The sequence below is a fragment of the Polistes dominula genome, unplaced genomic scaffold (assembly GCF_049000335.1).
Source record: "Polistes dominula isolate Pdom_NZ unplaced genomic scaffold, Pdom_raw_medaka contig_373, whole genome shotgun sequence".
In the NCBI taxonomy this organism is placed as follows: Eukaryota; Metazoa; Arthropoda; class Insecta; order Hymenoptera; family Vespidae; genus Polistes; species Polistes dominula.
The window spans coordinates 7,621,790-7,637,536 of NW_028300899.1; the positions used below are offsets into that span (position 1 = coordinate 7,621,790).

General features: G+C 26.4%; 2 protein-coding genes across 2 annotated transcripts; both read left to right on the top strand.

The window, feature by feature from the left end:
• The first annotated feature begins 563 nt into the window (after positions 1-563).
• On the top strand, positions 564-6,857 carry LOC107067659 (uncharacterized). The gene is given in 12 exon segments (XM_089179280.1): positions 564-810; positions 1,083-1,161; positions 1,244-1,540; positions 1,602-1,726; positions 1,729-2,173; positions 2,239-2,533; positions 2,608-2,881; positions 2,946-3,362; positions 3,421-3,542; positions 3,604-3,736; positions 3,923-4,208; positions 5,121-6,857. Coding segments are annotated over 10 exon segments (2,424 nt in total). The 5' UTR covers positions 564-810; positions 1,083-1,121; the 3' UTR covers positions 4,199-4,208; positions 5,121-6,857.
• Nhe1 (Na[+]/H[+] hydrogen exchanger 1) lies at positions 6,474-14,176 on the top strand. Its single transcript, XM_015323339.2, has 6 exons — positions 6,474-7,093; positions 7,180-9,016; positions 9,102-9,271; positions 9,382-9,750; positions 9,826-10,157; positions 11,183-14,176. The coding sequence occupies exons 2-6, from the start codon at positions 7,693-7,695 to the stop codon at positions 11,211-11,213; spliced, it is 2,226 nt and encodes a 741-aa protein (XP_015178825.1). The 5' UTR covers positions 6,474-7,093; positions 7,180-7,692; the 3' UTR covers positions 11,214-14,176.
• The last annotated feature ends 1,571 nt before the right edge of the window (positions 14,177-15,747 follow it).

The following is a 15,747-nucleotide window of genomic DNA, read 5'->3' on the forward strand; positions in this document are numbered from 1 at the left end:
CGGTTAATTATCTTTTTGTTATAAGAGAAAAAGAAAGAAAAAGATAGAGATATCTAATGGTTGAGTTACCGGGAAAAATCAACTTTCTGGTGAATGCAAGGTTTGGTTTATTAAGGATCAATTGACTATTTTCGTCTGGTGTAAAAATTTTACGTAATCGTAAGGAATTTTGAAAATATTTAACGAAATCCGTATCGTCAAGTGCCGCTTTTTGTATTAACTTTTAGTAGGTTTTTTCCAGAATTATAATTATATTTTATAATCCTTATAAATGTAAAATAATCAGAAATAAATGTTTACCTGATGTCACAGAGCAATAATGCCAGGCCGTCCACCATTTGCAACTCGCAGGTACACCGATTTACGTCTTCTTTAAAATACATTAAAGAAGTTGATTTTAACGCACCTAGCGGTAGAATAGTGTATTGAGATTGTAGTGAATTTTATTCACAATTTAAATGTATTTCGCGCCGTTTTTTCTAGATTTCAAATGATACAATAACACTAATTGTTTCTTCTTTTTTCAGATTGATTTTCATTTAAATCTTTCATTTTTAACACTGAAATTTTGTATGAAATATTTTATCTTTATTATTTACAGATTATGTATTTATAACATTTCTAATAATAATAAATCATAAAACAGTTAACTTCTGAAGTCTCTCAAACGATGCTCATCTGTTCTTAAGTCTAATTTATATTGATTTCATTTATATTAATTAATTTTATTTATATTAATTTTTTTGTTTAGTATTTTAAAATTAGTTCTTTTTTTTACTATGATCAATTCATCCTTCGCATAAATATCAGGTATATAATTTTATATAATTACTCTTTTTTTTTATAAACAAAAGAAACAGATTTTTAAACAACTTTTTTTTATTAATAGTTCTAGAGACGTAACCTGCGCGTAACCTTTTTTAATTTTTAAATATTTTATATAATATTTATTTTTTGAGAAATTTTGTTAATTATTGTCTTTTTTTTATAAACATATTCAAATGATAAACTTAAATTTAAACCTAAACATTTAATGTTTACTCAGTTTCTTTCATGTTTTATAATAATTCAAATATTCGCAGATAAATTTTTAAATTCTATATAATAAATAATTTGATACAATGACAACTAAAAAAAATGGAGCAGATATCAGGCGAACAGGTTTTAATTTTCTCTTCTATATTTTGAATATATTTAAATTAATTTATGATAAATTTATATACAAATTTATTGATTAATTTAGAGTTGGAGCAATGCTGTAGAAAATTAAAAGTAGCAGAAACAAAATGCGGCTCATTGAAATCTAAAATAAATTATATGAAAATGTATTGTCAAATTAAAACAGATAAGACAAAAGTAGAACCGATAATTGAAACAATTACTGATAATTCTCAAGAACATAATTTAATACCAGAAAATTCTAAAACATATTGTAACATCAATCTTTGTGATTCAAATGTCAATGATATAACAAATCCAAATTATTTTAATTTTATACAAGAAAATAAAAATTCTGAAGAAAGAATTCAAGGAGACAATGGTATAAGTCAAATACTTCATTTTAGTAATTTTTAAACTATTATTATTTATTAATATTATAGAAATGAATATGTGTAACGAAAAAGTATCAAAAGTAGATGAAACTGAAAAATTGTATAGAATGCTTGATTCTATTTCTGTTTGCTCAACGTTAAAATCGACTACACATGAAACAAAAGAGGAAGAGAAAGGGAAAGAAAAAAGGAATTTTTGGAAAATATGATTTGCGATGATAAAAAGCAAGAGATAGAATATATGACGCAAAAGAATATTTTTTCTTTTAAAGAACCAAATGAACAATTGATAATAAATAATCCAACCGAATGGACCAGTCAAATTTCATCTTTTACAAGTCCTGATATTAATTTACAAAAATTAAGGTTGAATATTTCTAGTAATATAAAAAGTTCGCAAATGTCCAAATGTAGAAGTTTAATCAAAGGAAATAAGGAGTCTGCAATTAATGCTGTTAATATAGATAAAAAACAATCTACTTGTAAAGGCGATCAAACAATTAATAACAAAATTAAGAAGAGACGAGGAAAATTACGTAATATTAATTCGAAAAGTACAGTAGCTACCAAAGAAATGAATTTAACTGCAAGAAAAGATGTTAGAAAACCTAAACAGAAAAGTAAAATATTTTTTTAAGTTTCTGTTTTTTTGATAAATTTATTATTAACACAATTAATATCACAGATCATAGAACAAATCATCAATTATTTGAGCAATATGTACCATCTTCTAAACTTCAACACAATTGGAGTGGAATAGTAGAACTTTATCATAATGCTGCTATGAAGAGTGATAGCATTTCTGCAATTTCCAGTAAACTTGAAGTGAAAAAAATGAACAAACGGCTAAACAATGGTCAATGTAATATACATATAAAATTACCTCACATTTATAATCAATCTCAAAATTATCAGAATCATCAAACAAATGAATATCATAATGATAATAAGCTACATCCTACTTCTGAAGAGATTACAACGTAAGTGTTCATTAAAAAAAATGTAATTAATTTTAATTATAAGATAATGATATAATATTCTTTTCATAAATTAGGGTTAAAGATCAATACGCTTATAAATCAACTCAAAATATAGACAAAATAGCAATTTCTAATAATGAGCCTAAATTATATCAACAACAGAACACAATATTTGATTTAGCGTGTTATGTTCCAATGGTTAATCGTAATTATGAGATGCCAACTTTAGCTTCTAAATTAAAAAGGACAAATCGATCATATTTTAACAGATTTAATTTTAGGAATATACCATTTGTAGTGGGAACTTCAGTAACTCCTAGTCACAATTTAGGATTAAATATTCAACAAGTATATTTAATGTAGAATGTTAAATATTATATTTATGTTTAAATTTGTTTTTATAATGTGGTAGGTATTAAGTATTATGAAAACAAGGCAACCAAATACAACTGGAATTACTCCATTACTTATACGTAAAGTAAGTAGAGGATTAGAACCTGTATCTACTCTTATGAATCAAATGGTTATTGAGATGGGAAATGATCATCACATTGTTAGCATATTAGAGAACAAATGTTTATATGATGGTCAATCGTCTTCAAAATTTATAAAACAGTCTCCAACAATACAACCTCAAGTGAAACCGCAAATTATCGTACAGAGTGAAACTAATTCTTGCATTAACCTTGATAACATAGAAAAACAGAAAATTCAAGCAGGAAGAGAATCAATCAAGGATTACTATTCTCCTGTAAAAAATACTGCAACAAAATTTACTTCCAAGTGTAATTTCAAAAACTATCCGCAAACAATGCATTCTGTTTCAAAAGTAAGTGACAAATAGATGCTAATAAATTAATCTATATCTCTAAAAATAAATATTATAGCAAGAGCACAATACGGTGGACTTTATTAAATCTAATTTCAAATCAAATATACGATTATCTGAATCAAAAGGAATAAGAGAAGTCTTAATGAATCTTCATAATCAATTTGAAGCAATGAACGTGTAAGTTTTTACACAAATGTTGTATTCTTTTCAAGAATACTTACATGCATTTTATATACAGGAAATATGAAAATTTACGAAAAGAAGCAGAAAATACTAATGATCAATCATTAATGAACGAAATCGTTACGCTCGAAAAAGAATTGAATTCCAAAGAAGAAGAAATAAATGCGTTGATTAGTCTTTATAAAGAGGTAAGATAATATTGCATACAGTTTGTATAATTATTGTTCTATAAATATATCATTCTTTTAAAACATACATATATATGTATGTTGTTATATGTATATAAAATAGACATAGTATATAATTGATGACTTCATGCTATTACAGTTATGGGTAACTGACTTTTAATATTATTTTCCTCATATTTTATACAGGTTATGGCATTGAAACAACAAATGAAAATAATACAACAGAAAAATAGTTTTGTATGCATTGATACGAAGGTTCCCGCAACTGATAAAATGTATTCTTCTACTCCGGTTAGTTTAAATAAAACAAGCAAGAATTGTACAAGAGATGCAATGCATGTGTTCAGTATGAAACGCCAAACTATTACAAATACTCCAAAAGAAGTTTCGACTTCAATGAAACTTGCAGGTCTCTTAAGACAAATTCAAATGTTCCAAAAACAGCTCAAGCTCCTCTCTTAATGAATAAATCGTAAGTAATTTCAACATTTTATTAAGATTTCCTTAATAAAGAAATATTATAATAATCTGATTAGAAATCTGAGATAGTAAATAATGCATATTAATGCGGATCATACTCTTTTTATTAATTTTTTGTTAATTTTTTTCGTGCTACTTTGTATAATACGTGATATCTATATGTATTCAGGCATTGATTGGATTCATGCACAACACCTTGTTTTTATTCATATAATGTATATGGGGCATTCCACATCAAATTGACCACTTTTGACCCCGACCCCTTTCGATTTTGCTGAAACTTTGTTATCATTTTCAAGTTCATTAAAAACCTTTTGTGAGTATTTTTTTTTTTTTTTTAATTTTTATGCCTAACCCACAAAAATTATGAATGTTTTTTCAAAATGGCTTTTTTTGTTCAAATAGCCATAACTTTGTCAAAAATTGACTTATCGAGATGTTTACTTTTTAAATTTTTTGTTTTTAAATGTACTTTTTGAAAAAAAAATATTAAAAAAATATTCAAAATCAAATTATTTAAGAAATTTAGTTCTTTTGGAAAGAATCTCAAATTTTTCAAATTTTGGTATTTTTGATTTTTTTTTATTCGTTTTTTTTTTAAAGTTTGGTTCATTCTAAACTTAATTTATACCTTGTCTAGATGGGCTGACATTTTTTTCTATTTTTTTTTTTACTAATTCAAAATTTTTGTTTTTTCGCAATGTAATTTTGTTTTCATACTAAATAAATATTTTTAAAGGGGTCGGGTGTCAAAAGTAGTCGATTTACCGTGGCATGCCCCATATGTATATATATGTTACTGTCAATATATATTATATATTCTGGGCATTATATAGATTACTCGGGGCATTTTATAGAATGCTCATTAAAATTGGGCAATATATATAATGAGCATGTATTTCAGACATCACTTGGTCATTCTATAGAATGCCTAGAGGGTTTTAATCAATCTATAAAATGTGCTTCAGTGGGGTATGTTGAAAACACAGAGAGAGGAGAGAAGAAAAAAAAATCTTAAGCTTCTTAAAATTTAAAACTTCTTGGATATTGTACATAGTGTTTCCTAGAATAAAGTATTTAAATCTTATGTGTGTAGTTAATGAAAAAAGATGCTTTTATATTTATCTTATTTCATATATTCTATGGAAAGTACCTTGGAAAATAACAATAAAATAATTTTAAATATATTTCATACTGAATAATAAACAGTGTACACATTTCCTATTATGAGTGAACATTTACCAAAAAATATCATGATAAACGATTCAAAGAATGTTCATGCACAATTAACAAATCCAACTGTATACTCTTATGAAATAGAAAAATGAACAAAGTGGATTGAAATTCATAATTTAAAAAAGATTTGTATCTTCTTTCTTTTACATTTAATTTTTGGTAAAAAATAAGATAATTCATATTATATATATACTATGTTCAATATAGGTTTGTTGGTTTAAAACGTATTATAATTAATATATTATATTTTGATACTTTTAATTTTATGGCATAACTATTAATTTCAATGTAAAACATGAAAAATGATATATGTTTATAGATATGTTTACAGTTCCCAGATGACATTTTGAATTTTTTTACTGAATAGATTCAGTGAACATTGCATTAAATCTAAAAAAAATATAAATAAAAAAGTATATATTGTTACGAGCCAGTTTGATTGTTACAGTGAGATGTTTTAGGGAGAACTTTATGAATGGTTGCATTGTACATACGTGTAAAGAGAGATCGCGGAATTATCTAAGAATTTATGTCTATTATATTGTTGATAATACTCTTCGAATAAAGTTTTTGTTCTTGTTTTATTCCGTGCCGGAGTGTTACAATATTTTGGGAAACACTACATGTGCCAGTTGTTATGTCAATATAATTATTGCTCAACACGTCAATGCTGATAGCATACATTTTGGACATGCTTGTCTTAATCCTATAAATTAAATATCAGTTTTTCATGTGTTACCAAAAAGAAAAATTGATGTTTATTGATGAATTTGTACAATTGAATACATATATTTAATATATATATATATATATATTAATTGATACAATTGAAAAAATTGATGAAGTTTATTTTAATCAGAAATAGAGTTAAGTTATTTTATTATTTTCAAAATTTATATACAGCAGTTTACAACTTACATTTAATAATTTAATTTTATTCTTATTAAAGTATACATTACAATAAACACAAATGTGGAATTTAAAGATTTCAAAAGTTCATCAAAAATGATTATTTTAGATAGAGTATAGAGCAGATATGCTTTAAATCGTAGCGCACGGCACCACAACCGTGAAGTTAAATCGTAGGTCAAGTGGTTAAAGATGCTAAAGTTGTAGGTATAGTTGTGATTTTATTAGAAATTAAAGATTATCTGAAATGTATATCAATGTCTAAAAATACTTTTAAGCAAAATAATAAAAAGACATATATTTTGTCCGTTGGTAAAATAGATCCAACAAAATTAGCTAATTTTCTAGAAATATGGAAAATATTGTACTTATCCATCTATTAATTTAGTTTTAATAACTAAAATGCGCATTTAATGTTTTATTTTAGATCGATGTCTTTGTTGTTAGATACTTTGTTGATAGCATGTTCAGAGAATGCGATATTTGATTCTCGAGATTTTTTCTGATCCATGTCAATGTATTTTGAAGTTGATTTAATATTCAATGCTTCAAGGAAATTTTCTACACAATATTGCATCGATTTTAGGCAAATACTGCTTAGTGGTTTAAATTACTGTGATTTAAAAACATTCAAGAAAACAATTATTTTATCGATTTCTGGAGAAATTAAAAATACAGATAAGGATATTCTCCACATAGATAAAATGGATGTTTTAGTTTTAAAAACACCAGGTAATGTTTCAGTTATAATTACATACAAAATTAGCAGTTAAATCCACGTTAATATTCTATATGTGTTGTCGCTATTGGCTCTACAGGAGCGCAATTTCTTCAAGAACAATCTTGAAAAGGATTTCAGCAAAATTTAGAAAAAGATTTCCATGTCCTGCGCAGATAGGATACAGTGATATAGCGAATTATTACAATGAATTATTATATACAGATATAAAAAGAGGATATGCAACATAGGAAAATTTTTATAGTTGTAATTATACTAAATAAAATAGAAATAAATATTGATTGTAATATCAATAAGGAATTATTTTCGACTATATATAACATAGAAATTGTCCATAATATGGATGAAATAATGTAAGATAAAAACAGGTTTAATTGATTGCCGCCTAAATAGTGTCATGGCGTCTAACATTTGATTGGATTTTTATACGCTTGCGTTATCATATTACTTTAAGTCTAACCATTCATATTCCATTGAATACAGCGGAATACCAGAAATTAAGTAACTGTAATATGTGTAATTAAATTCCTTTCGAAAGTAATGTGATTTATATTTAATTCGTGGAAATAATTATGTAAAGAAAAGTGTAAAAATGAATCTATTTATAACACAATATAAAGTGCTGAGTAAATGTTGTGTTCTTTTTTTTATATGGCAATTTGATGTTATGTGTGGTGAAACATCTTTTATGACAGAGGTTCCTAACCTTGAAAACGATAAATTGTCATTGGCAAATAACACTGTTTTGCCGATCCTTGACAATTCAAAAATTATTATAAATACAACGAGTCAAGTGTCTGTAATCACAAATACAGATTCGATAAATGAAAATGAAAGTAAGGTAAATGTGTCTAAAAATTCTGATGATGAAGTTAAATTGTCTACAATTAATGTTATTGAGACGACTTTAAAATCTCAAAGTATATCGGCTAATATTGAACAAAATGACAAAAATATAACGACTGAAAAAATTAACACTGAAGTAACGGCTACCTCGATTAATGAAAAAAATGGAAGCATGATTACAGATTATCCTTCTCAAAATCCAGATATCACTAATGCAACAAATACAAGTACAACAACGGTTACACCCGCAGAACCAGTACTTCCTGACAAAGGTTCTGCAGAAGAGGAACATAATAGTTCCATGTCCATATTTTTTGTTCTTTGCGTATTAGCATTAGGAATTCTATTAATACATCTTATGCTTCAAACCAATTTCCAATATCTACCGGAGTCTGTGGTTATTGTTTTCTTAGGTGGTGCTATTGGCATGATTATAAATCTTATGTCCCATCAAAATATAGCAAATTGGAGAAAAGAAGAAGCTTTTTCTCCAACTGCTTTCTTTCTTGTACTCCTACCACCAATAATATTTGAGTCTGGTTATAATTTACATAAGGGAAATTTTTTTCAAAATATTGGTAGCATTCTGGTATTTGCAATTGTTGGCACAACGATTTCTGCATTTGTTATTGGCGCAGGAATTTATTTATTAGGTTTAGCACAGGTTGCATATAGACTTAGTTTTGTGGAAAGTTTTGCATTTGGATCATTAATATCTGCTGTAGATCCAGTTGCTACGGTTGCAATTTTCCATGCATTAGAAGTCGATCCAATTTTGAATATGTTAGTTTTTGGAGAATCTATTTTAAATGATGCAATATCCATTGTTTTAACTACCTCGGTGTTAGAATCTAATAATGCTACTACCACTAGCGAAGCAATTATTCTTGGCATAAATAGATTTTGTCTCATGTTTTTTGCCTCTGCTGGTATTGGAGTTGTTTTTGCACTTATAAGTGCTTTACTATTGAAGCATGTAGATCTTAGAAAAAATCCATCTCTAGAATTTGGAATGATGCTGGTGTTTACATATGCTCCTTATGTCTTGGCGGAAGGCATACAATTATCTGGTAAAAATCTTTTTTATTAATTTAATATACATATATAATAATATTAAATTACACTTTTCTTATATAATGTGTGATATTATTATAGGTATTATGGCAATATTATTTAATGGAATAGTGATGTCACATTATACTCATTTTAATTTATCAACCGTTACTCAGATTACAATGCAACAGACTATGAGAACTTTAGCTTTTATAGCTGAAACATGTGTCTTCGCTTATTTAGGATTAGCTCTCTTTAGTTTTAGGCATAGAGTAAGTATATATAATGCAGTATTATATAATATTAGAGTAGTTTCATTGAACATCCTTAGCAATAACTGTGATTGGTTTCTTAGATTACTATATTATTTAATTTCTTACAGGTCGAACCTGCTTTGGTCGTATGGTCTATTATATTGTGTCTTATTGGTAGAGCAGCAAATATTTTTCCCTTAGCTCTTCTTGTTAACCGATTTAGAGAACATCAAATTACAAAAAAAATGATGTTCATCATGTGGTTTAGTGGTCTTCGAGGTGCTATATCATATGCACTCTCTCTTCACTTAGATTTTAGCGATGAAACTCGTCATGTGATTATTACAACTACATTGATTATTGTGTTAATTACAACATTAATATTTGGTGGCTCTACAATGCCATTGCTTAAATTTTTGCGAGCAGAAAAGAAACCAAAGAATAGTAGAAGAAAAAAGAAGGATAAAGAAGTTTCATTAAGTAAAACAAGAGAATGGGTATGATTAAATGTTATGCGAATTATACACACAAATTTTATTCATATTATATATTCTATATTTTGTATCTGGTAGGGTCAAACAATCGATTCTGAACATTTGTCAGAACTAACTGAAGAAGAAATGGAAGTATCTTTTCTCCAATCTCGGATTCATGGTTTCGCGAGATGGGATCTGAAATTTTTCATTCCTTTCTTTACTCGAAGATTTACACAGCAAGAACTGAAAGATTGTAAATCACAAATGACAGATCTAACGAACCAATGGTATCAAGCAATTAGGATTAGTCCATTAGAATCAGATGACGACGTGACGACTACATCAACAGCACAATTAAATATTAATGTTTCTGGAGAGTCTGGAAACGAAAGATGGATAAAGAATAAAAAAGGACATTCTAGTCATGGGTCGATATTAAGTATTTAATATATTTCTTTAAGTGTGTCTAATGCGTATTAAAAAAAAGTGCTTCTTACTGAAAAAAATTATCCGTTTATATATAGGTAGTATATACAAATATACTACATATACTATATATAGACCGTTTATTTAGAAAGTGGTGTAAATCCATTTGTAACACCAAACGAACCGGTCGAATCTGCTCTGTCTTTCCTAGTTTCCGGGCATTTTTCAGGAGAATTAAATAAACATAAATGTATGGATTTAAAGCGTTGTAGTTTTATTAAATCAATTATATTTCTTATAATATTTTATAACGGTATATTTATACCTGTAACTGATGGTATCATGAAAAAATAACAATGTGCATAAAAGAAAAGCGTAATACAACATACTAAAAATTCATGGGAAAACGTAGATCTACGTGGCCCGTCCGTTAAGCGTTAAAAAAAAAAGATATCACGTAATTTATGCTTAATTTAATGTAAACTTTTTATGGATAACTAGTTAATATTTAATTTTTTTAAAAGTGCCCATGTTTTGTACAATTTAAAATTGGTCGGTAAAAGAAATTGAGTAATAGAAAGTAGACTTACACCACTTTCAAAATAAACGGTCCATATAATGGCGTGCTAAAGTTTCCGGCCAAATAATTTTTTCATGATTTCTATCCAAAGACAAGTTCAAATGAAATTTTCATTAATACTAAATATAAGGCTATATCGTATAAAAAGCTACTAAAAAAAAGAATGCTAATGATTCTTCTATATATGTTTATTTAAACAATCCTGGAATTATCATGTTCAAAAGTTTATGCAAGTTTCATTGTATCCTCTTTTATGTACGTGCATATGATTATTATTACGTTGCTCAGCAAATCTTGGATGATATATGGTATACAATTGCAAAAAATTCTTCTGCATCCTTTGAAGTGTTTGGTTTGCAGTAAATAATGCTTCTGGTGGTGATGGGTTGCGTTTTATCATTAATTAATTTTTGAAAAATTACTAATCAAATTGTAATTAATTTGCAGAGATGATGAAGAATGGTCTGATTCAAATTGAAGTTTATATAATTGTTTAAAGAAATAATACTATATCATGCAGCGATATGTAATTGTACAATAAGTGACTTTTAAAATGTAAAATCTGGCATATCTTACTTAATTATTAATTTAATATTGACTCTGTGTGGATAAATTTCTAGATAATATTATAATATATGACTTCTTTTTTACAATTAGTCATATATGGTACCCTTCAATATCCTATTTATAATTTGTCACTATAAGTGAACGTTAAATCTGTTATGTTTTTATTTGAAAAAAATGTGCATATTATATAAACATTTTATAATTAATTTAATAATTTATGCTTATATAACTTTATTACAGATTATAATGGAAAGTGTTACAGTATTTAAGACTTAAAATTAAACAGAAATTAAATATTTTTTTATCTTCTTCACTTTTTTCACTGGCTACTTTATCTTTATAAAACATTTTAAATGACATAAACAAAGATAATGTAAACTGATATTTTTATCTATTACGCCTTATATATTATGCACAATTATATCTGTACAATTTTACAAATATATTTAATACTAACGATGTAAAATAATTTTCCAATGTATTTTATAATTTATAAATATTCGTATATATTATGAGTTATTGTATTTTATAAGTAATATGATGCATAATATCGTTCTAAGAATGTAAGAACGAAATTACGTCTATAAATGAATATTTTTTTAAAAACATGAGCATTTAGATGGATAGCTTAAAAAAATATTATCCTTAAAGATGGTTTATAAAAATCCTGTTAGTACGTAATTTATACATACGTACAGTATAAGTATTTACATTTAATCTTAATAATGTTATTTCCAATTATATTTCAAATGACAGTATATCACGTGCTGGCATAGGGTTCAAATATATTGGTCAAGTACTTTACTTTTTATTAACGTTTATTCATATTTTATGTAAAAACATAATTTATCTTTTTTAAAACATAGAAGGTTGAAGAAGTATTTATAATTACGTGCATGCTCGAATACAATTTAATTTATTATACGTACGAATGTAATATTTGTGATGAACGTTAGTATATATAATCACAGCTTATTTAAATATTATATATTCCTATCTTATAGAAAGTGATATTTAATACGAAAAATAAAAAAAATTGATAGTATATATTAGATTGTATTTGGATTGGTAGAAGATACCTATTTTTCGGAGATTTATAAATAATTAAATTAAAAGAATAATTAAAAAAGTGAAGAAAAAGACTTTATAAATAAATTTTATAAATGCTATAACAATGATAAGTAGTATATATATAAAGTAATGGTAAAGTCATTTTAGAATTCGTTGAACTGTGATTTAATTAAAAACAGTGTAAGGTGATTACGTTTAATGACTGTTTATGTAGACAACAATAATAAAACTGTCATTTTTCACATTCAATTCATTTTATACAAAAATTGCACATTTATATTTCAATATAATTATAACTCTTCTTAAAAGAATTTTTATTTTTAAAATATCTTGTTATGATTTAAAATAATTTAGTATATAAATATAAGTAAAAATTATCATTTTCTTTGTTATACGTAAAATGTATAAAAAATTAATATTCTTAACATAAATATGTAAATTATGTAGTATATATTCTATATTATTAATGATTAAAAATAATTTTATTAATTGAAAATATTTCGTAAAATAAAAAAAATGTTAATTTCTATAAAATCAATAAAATGCGTAACTGTATTGAATTTTTTCTTTTTGTATATTATATCTCTATTTGTTTTACTCTTCCTCTCTCTTCCTTTCTCATTTGATGGGACATTGAATAAAGTTGAAAAGAAAACATTACCGCTTTTTTAAATTTATTTTTATTTTCTTGCGAATTTATTTTTTATGTATATATCATTCTTTTAAAGGTGGGTACATGGGTCTATGTTTATTATCTTACTTTTTCCTGTGGCAGGGCATATAATGGAGGCAGCATCTAAACATCAAATCCATTTATTTCCTTCGGCTTGTTTCTTCCTTGTCTACTGATCATAATAATTTACGAATGCCTCATGTATTTATTACGAGAAATTTATTAATCTCGAAGAACTGGAGCACATGAGACATCGTGCCGATTTAACGTGCATAATTTTACGGATTTATTTTTCCTTTTTTTTTTTTACTTATTTCTTGTTTTTTTTATTATTATTATTCTCAATTAATTCATTTATCTTGCGAAACACATAAGAAAAATTTACAAATAAACATATGTAGAGGCGGACACAATGCGAAAATAGATAATGATTATTTTTGTGAAACACGTGATAAATTCAAAAATAAAAATATTTAATACGAAATAATTCTGTTTCGAAACTATCTAACAATATGAATTCACAATCATCAAGAAATGAATTTAGTTTGAAGAAAATAAAATCAAAGATAAAAAGTAAAACCAAAGAAAAAGAATCAAATTAATTGTCGCTCACTCCTTTTCTTTACAATTAGTTGATTAAAATTTTCTAATCATTTCTTTTTTAAGTACTTTCTCGTAACGATATCGGAAGGAGGGGTTGGCCAGGAAGGGGCACTTTTATTGTTAGTGCTAATATTTAGGATATTGTCTAAAAGCTCGGAAGCTTATTTTTCCTAAAAACACTCCAGTTAATTTTTATAACCGCTATTTCTGTGGGTATTTTCTTTTTTACTCTTTTATATTGTTGTTCAAAGTTTAATTTTTTCGTCCGATCTCACTCGTATCGATAAATGATTCTAAAAATGATCACGCGTATGAAGATGTCCTATATAATGTATTTTTTTTTCTTTTTTACTTGCTTTCGTTTTTTCTTTTTTTCATTAGTATTTATAGTTATTGTTTGTCATTTTCTTGAGATGTTGCGAGAGCTTGTAATATATACCTTTGCGCCTTAATTTTCTAAACATGCATAATTTTTTAACGAAGAGTCTTACGTGACTGCACGATCAAGACTGACTATATGTACCAATCAGTAAGATACGCTTCTTTTACCAATTTACTATTGTTTCTGACAACTGTCCCGTTATTCATGATTTAATCTGCAGACTGATGAAAAAACTCAGTTCATAGTTAGAACACGGTGCAAAAACAAAAATTGTCTTCTAACCATTTTCACGTATATTTACAAAAAGCATCGGCGAGAACAATGCTATGTTGATGTTCTTTTCTCATCCGAGTGTCTTATTTTTCTTTTTCTTCTCTTTTCTTATTTTACATTTACTAAAATGATTTAATCTTCATTGTTAATCCTTACGGTACCTTTTTATCATCAAATAGTTCATTCTTTTTGTCTTCTCTGTTATTTTGAAATTATATAAAAATCACAGACAACTATAGCATTAATTTTCTATCTATTTTTCGAATCTCTTCCTTTTTTTTTTTTTCATACGAGCCTCGACATTTTACCACAATTTATTTGAACGAATCATTACCAAACATTTTAATGTTTCCCCTACCGATTGGAACATGATCTGCTGGTGTAATTCAAAATTGGGTCCCTATACAAACCATTTTATTCCACTATCTTTTTCTTTTCTTTTATCTTCGAGTAGATAGAAATACACGTAAATATGACACGCTATTAACAGTGTGTGATTCTATTATTAATTATAACACGCTCGAGAAGATCATTAGCCATTGAAACGTCTATTAAGTTTAGATGTTTCAAAGTTATACAAGTTAATTAATTTTGTCTCCTAACTATAGCATTTAAGCAGCCATCGTATGCTTACGTAAATAATTGATGTATATCTCTATATAAGTCGGTATTCATTTTTCTCTTTCAATTTAAACGTTTTTTTTTGTATTTCTATTTTAATTTTAATATACGATCTACAAGACGAACTTACGACAGGCCAATGAAATTCGTTAATTTTTTATAAAGTCGATCGAAAATTCTTCTGTCTAATGTTAAAAGTTCAAAATATTTTGTTGTTTACAAAACTTTTGTCTTTAAATTCAATTCTTAGTTCAACTAATTTCTCCTTCTTCTCACTTAACTCTCTTATTTTCAATAGGATTTTTATGTATTATGTAAATACACGTTTATAATTGTATTGAATTTTATTGACCGATTAATTTAGAAAGAAATAAAAGAAAAAATGATAAAGTAGACGCGATCCGTCAAACTATCTCGTGATGATAGCAACGAATTTCAATGGCCATTAAATCTTCTCACAAAAAATTATATCAATCTATATTCGCTATTTACTCTAATATTTACTGTACAAATTTGACAACATTGTCATTAAACGATGCGAAGCCACGATTATACCTAGAGCTCGCATACTTCATTGGTAGCTTACAGAATCAATTAAAACAGACATTAATTTGTAGGACGCATCATTAGCTAAATGAATTATCTATAATCTTAAGCGCGTTTCATATTAATTAATGTATTACAAGTAAAGATCTTATTTATTCGGTGTTGTTTTTTCTTTTCTTTGCTTCTGTCACAGAGAAAATATCGTACTCCTCATATGTGTCACAATATCTTTGCTTTTATACAGAACAGTGATTCATAATAAATCATAATTTTAAT

What these genes read in the sequence shown, in the direction of transcription:
- Nhe1 (XM_015323339.2), top strand. Translation starts at nt 7,693, where the DNA reads ATGAATCTATTTATAACACAATATAAAGTGCTGAGTAAATGTTGTGTT. An exon ending in TAAGTAAAACAAGAGAATGG is followed by an intron (nt 9,751 to 9,825) that starts GTATGATTAAAT and finishes TGTATCTGGTAG; the next exon opens with GGTCAAACAATCGATTCTGA. An exon ending in AAAGGACATTCTAGTCATGG is followed by an intron (nt 10,158 to 11,182) that starts GTCGATATTAAG and finishes ATTAATTTGCAG; the next exon opens with AGATGATGAAGAATGGTCTG.